Raw genomic sequence first — 3,640 nt, 5'->3', positions numbered from 1 at the left:
TACAAATCAAGCAAATATAGAGGCCATTCTGGTAGCAGGGATGCAGGGATGGGACACCAGAGGATGAAAAAATTTATTCGTGTAAGTTCACGTGAAGGGCAGCTCACCATTAAAAAAAGATCAATATCAAATCATGTTTGGCTTCACTCTTTTTCAACGTACCATTATGAAGTAAAGAACAGACTCAGATGTGAATCCTTGGCTTCATTCTTGTTTATCTGTACCATTAAGCTTGGCAAGGAAGGAGAACCCTACATTTCTCCTATATAATGTGTTTTGAAGGCCCAAAAGATATGTATATTTGTATGGTGATACAGGTCCGATTTGTTTTCCTGTATTAGAACTTGTACTTTTGTTTTTGTTTAAGGAACGTGAAAGTTTGAAAACATGGCTTCACTAACTGATGTTTACAAGAGTTCTACGTTGAAGGAAAACTCATGCATGGCGTCCCTTGACATCAGCTCAATGCAAGATGTGCCTGAAAACTATATATGGTACGAGGATATGGATCCTCCTCATAGTTCTGCTAATGAGAATGATATAATCCCAGTGATAGATTTTCAGGGACTTTGGCGACAAGAAGAAGAAGAAAACATCATAGAACAGATCGGTTCTGCTTGTAAAAAGTGGGGCTTCATGCAAATTATCAATCATGGTATATCTGAAAAGCTGTTGGAGAACGTTAGTATACAAGGACGCAGGCTGTTTTCACTGCCATTGGAGCAAAAGCTCAAGGCTAAAAGAGCCCCAGATGGAGTTACTGGTTATGGAGAAGCAAGGATCTCACCTTTCTTCAGTAAACTTATGTGGTCGGAGGGGTTCACTTGTGTGGGATCTCCAGTGGAAGATGCCGAGAAACTGTGGCCAGAAGATCACCAAGACTTTTGGTAATAAGCCATAGTTAAAATCTTTTTTCCCCTTTTTCCTTCAATATGTGTGTGCATCATTAAGAAGATGAATTTGTGTTTCCTTAAAGGGTTACAAGTTCAAATTTAGGAGTAGTAGCTACACTACCTTCTAAGTTCAAATCAAGGATAAGTATTAGTAAACTTCAAGGGTCAAATTATGGTGTAGGTGGGTTTATTTTTTCATAAATAGGAAAGTCTTATACACAATTTCTTGTCCAGCTTAATCATAATTTTAAAAATAGAAAGCAAAATAATAATAAGGTATATGTCTCAATGGCTTGTTTAACTTGGCCTTACGTTGAAAAGAGAAAATAAAAAAATAAAGAGACTCTTATAGAACAACTTAACTCAGCCATAATCTTAAAAATAAAATAAATAAATGAAAATTAAAAAAGTCTTGTATACTAACTCGATCTTGAGTTTGATCTTAACTTATAAAAATTAAAAAAATAAGTATACACCAAGTCCCTAATGAACTTGATCTTAACTTCTTCTTCTTTTTTCAAGTAGTCAAAGTTTATCATAGCTTATAAAAATTAAAAAAATAGTATATACCAAGTTGGTCTTGAGCTTGATCTTAACTTTTTATTTTTTGTCAAGTAATCTGAGTTCATCAACTTCTTCTTTTTTGTCAAGTAGTCTAAATTAGATTACACCAGGGGTGGGTCACACCAGTGATTAACATGACTGGATTTTTGTCCATAGAGTTTAGGACATGTGACCTTTACATCACAAAGTGACAGTACACCCCATCACCAGCTATTCTACTAGCGTGAGCCAATTAAATCTTAACCTTAAAAATAAGAAACAAATAAATAAATAAACTCTTATGTACCAATTTAGTATTTAACTTTACCATAATCCCAATTAAATCTTAACCTTAAAAATAAGAAACAAATAAATAAATAAACTCTTATGTACCAATTTAGTATTTAACTTTACCATAATCCGAAAAATTAAAAATAAATAAGTTAAAACATATATACTATATAAATTAAAAATTTTGATATTTCTTTATACTTCTACATTTAATTTTTTAAGATTCTATTTTTTTTTTTATATTATACCTCTAAATTTAAAATATTATAAATTTGATTCTTTATCTCTTACTGAATTGTAAAATTTATAATATATTAAATATATAACATAGTCATTTCAAAACCCTCCACTGTGGAAAAAAATAATAATAATAAAATCATTAAATCAGTAGGTTGAGTCAAACAAAAGCTGTCAATTGGTTGATGGAAGGAAACCCGACAAATATAACAAAAATGTAAAAGTTTTGTAATAATTTTCATTTCCGTAAGGGTTGTCTTTACCTATTGAGATATGTTCACATTGATAGTTGAAAACAACAGCTTACCATAAAAAGTTGAATGTCCAGTAACACAAAGAAATAAAAAGAATCTCTACTCTATTTATACCTGATATATTTTACACCCAACACACACAGATAGATAGAGAAAAAGTGATATTTTAAAACATTTTGACAGATTCCAGTAATGTATATGTGCAGTGAAATAATAGAGGAATACGAGCATGCAATGAAGAACCTGGTAAAAAGGATGATGTCGTTGATAGGAAGGAGTCTGGGGTTAAGCACAGGAGATTTCATGAGGCGGTGCAGAATTCAGGATGAGAGTTATGGCAAAGCACTGCAGACAGGAGCTCTGCAGATGAATTATTATCCTCCATGTCCACAGCCCTTGAGAACCATGGGCTTGGCACCTCACACAGACTCTGCTTGTCTGACACTTCTTTACCAGGGTGAAGTTGCAGGTCTGCAAATTCAACACAGAGGAGAATGGATAACAGTTCCTGTTATTCCCAATGCATTGATAGTTAACATTGGAGACTTGATGCAGGTAAGAATAAATATTGCAGCTAGAGAAACATAGTAGTTTACAGCCCTGGTTGGGAGATGTTTAGTGTTATTTTGTACATCATTTGAATATGAATCTGAAACGTTAAACTGAACATTTTAATTAGACCCTTTTGATGTGTACACTATCTTGCCATTGCAGATACTAAGTAATGGAAGATATAAGAGTAGATTGCACAGAGCAGTGGCTAACAGAAGCAGAAGCAGACTTTCTATTGCATATCTATGGGGTCCTCCACCGCGTGATGTTATCATGCCAGTGCCACAGCTAGTGGATTCCAAGCATCCACTGTTATACAAATCACTCACATGGAACGAGTATTTGGTTGCAAAATCTTTACATTTCGATCAGGCTCTGCAATTATTCTCCTACAATACTAGCTTTTCATCCGATGGGAACTTGTCCTTCTGATCTCACGGCCTTTATACAAAGCTGTATACCCAATCAAATCCTTATCTAATTATAGAAACATACAACTTATGTGGTGATGTATGGTTTTGTACTAGTACTACGGTTAACAACTTCGCAGTTTTTCTATATGATGCTGTATGGTCTGTAAATAGGGAGCAGAGCTCCACTGTGCAGTTCGATCGTTTGAATGGACTTTGTACATGTGCTCAAGTACACATGGTTGATTATGAAAATAATAAAAAATAAAAAAATATATATTTAAGTTGCTAAATTATTTTGGATTTATTAAAAGATGTAACTTTTTTTTAATGATATTATTCCTTTTTTTTAACTAGACTAATTTGCAATTGGCTGGTTTCATACTTACATGACACAAGGGCAATTCCGCTAACAATCATTATAACTCTTAGGTAGTTCTCACCTGGATTTATTAAAGTT

The 3,640-nt window shown here is 33.5% G+C and overlaps 1 protein-coding gene across 1 annotated transcript; it reads left to right on the top strand.

Annotated features, from left to right (window-relative positions):
- The first annotated feature begins 215 nt into the window (after positions 1–215).
- Positions 216–3,440, top strand: LOC149172260 (gibberellin 3-beta-dioxygenase 2-like). The gene is made up of 3 exons (XM_089427679.1): positions 216–887; positions 2,425–2,773; positions 2,933–3,440. The coding sequence occupies exons 1-3, from the start codon at positions 388–390 to the stop codon at positions 3,200–3,202; spliced, it is 1,119 nt and encodes a 372-aa protein (XP_089283805.1). The 5' UTR covers positions 216–387; the 3' UTR covers positions 3,203–3,440.
- Positions 3,441–3,640: the final 200 nt, after the last annotated feature.

This window comes from Pinus tabuliformis, chromosome 4_2 (assembly GCF_031772625.1).
Source record: "Pinus tabuliformis cultivar Carrire ecotype Pingquan chromosome 4_2, CPIR1, whole genome shotgun sequence".
Taxonomy (NCBI): domain Eukaryota; kingdom Viridiplantae; phylum Streptophyta; class Pinopsida; order Pinales; family Pinaceae; genus Pinus; species Pinus tabuliformis.
The sequence above is the reverse complement of the archived record's forward strand: the minus strand, read 5'-3'. Positions and strand labels throughout refer to the sequence as shown.

Coding starts and splice junctions, on each gene's coding strand:
- LOC149172260 (XM_089427679.1), top strand. CDS start 388: ATGGCTTCACTAACTGATGTTTACAAGAGTTCTACGTTGAAGGAAAAC. Junction 888..2,424: donor GAAGATCACCAAGACTTTTG/GTAATAAGCCAT, acceptor GTATATGTGCAG/TGAAATAATAGAGGAATACG. Junction 2,774..2,932: donor ACATTGGAGACTTGATGCAG/GTAAGAATAAAT, acceptor TTGCCATTGCAG/ATACTAAGTAATGGAAGATA.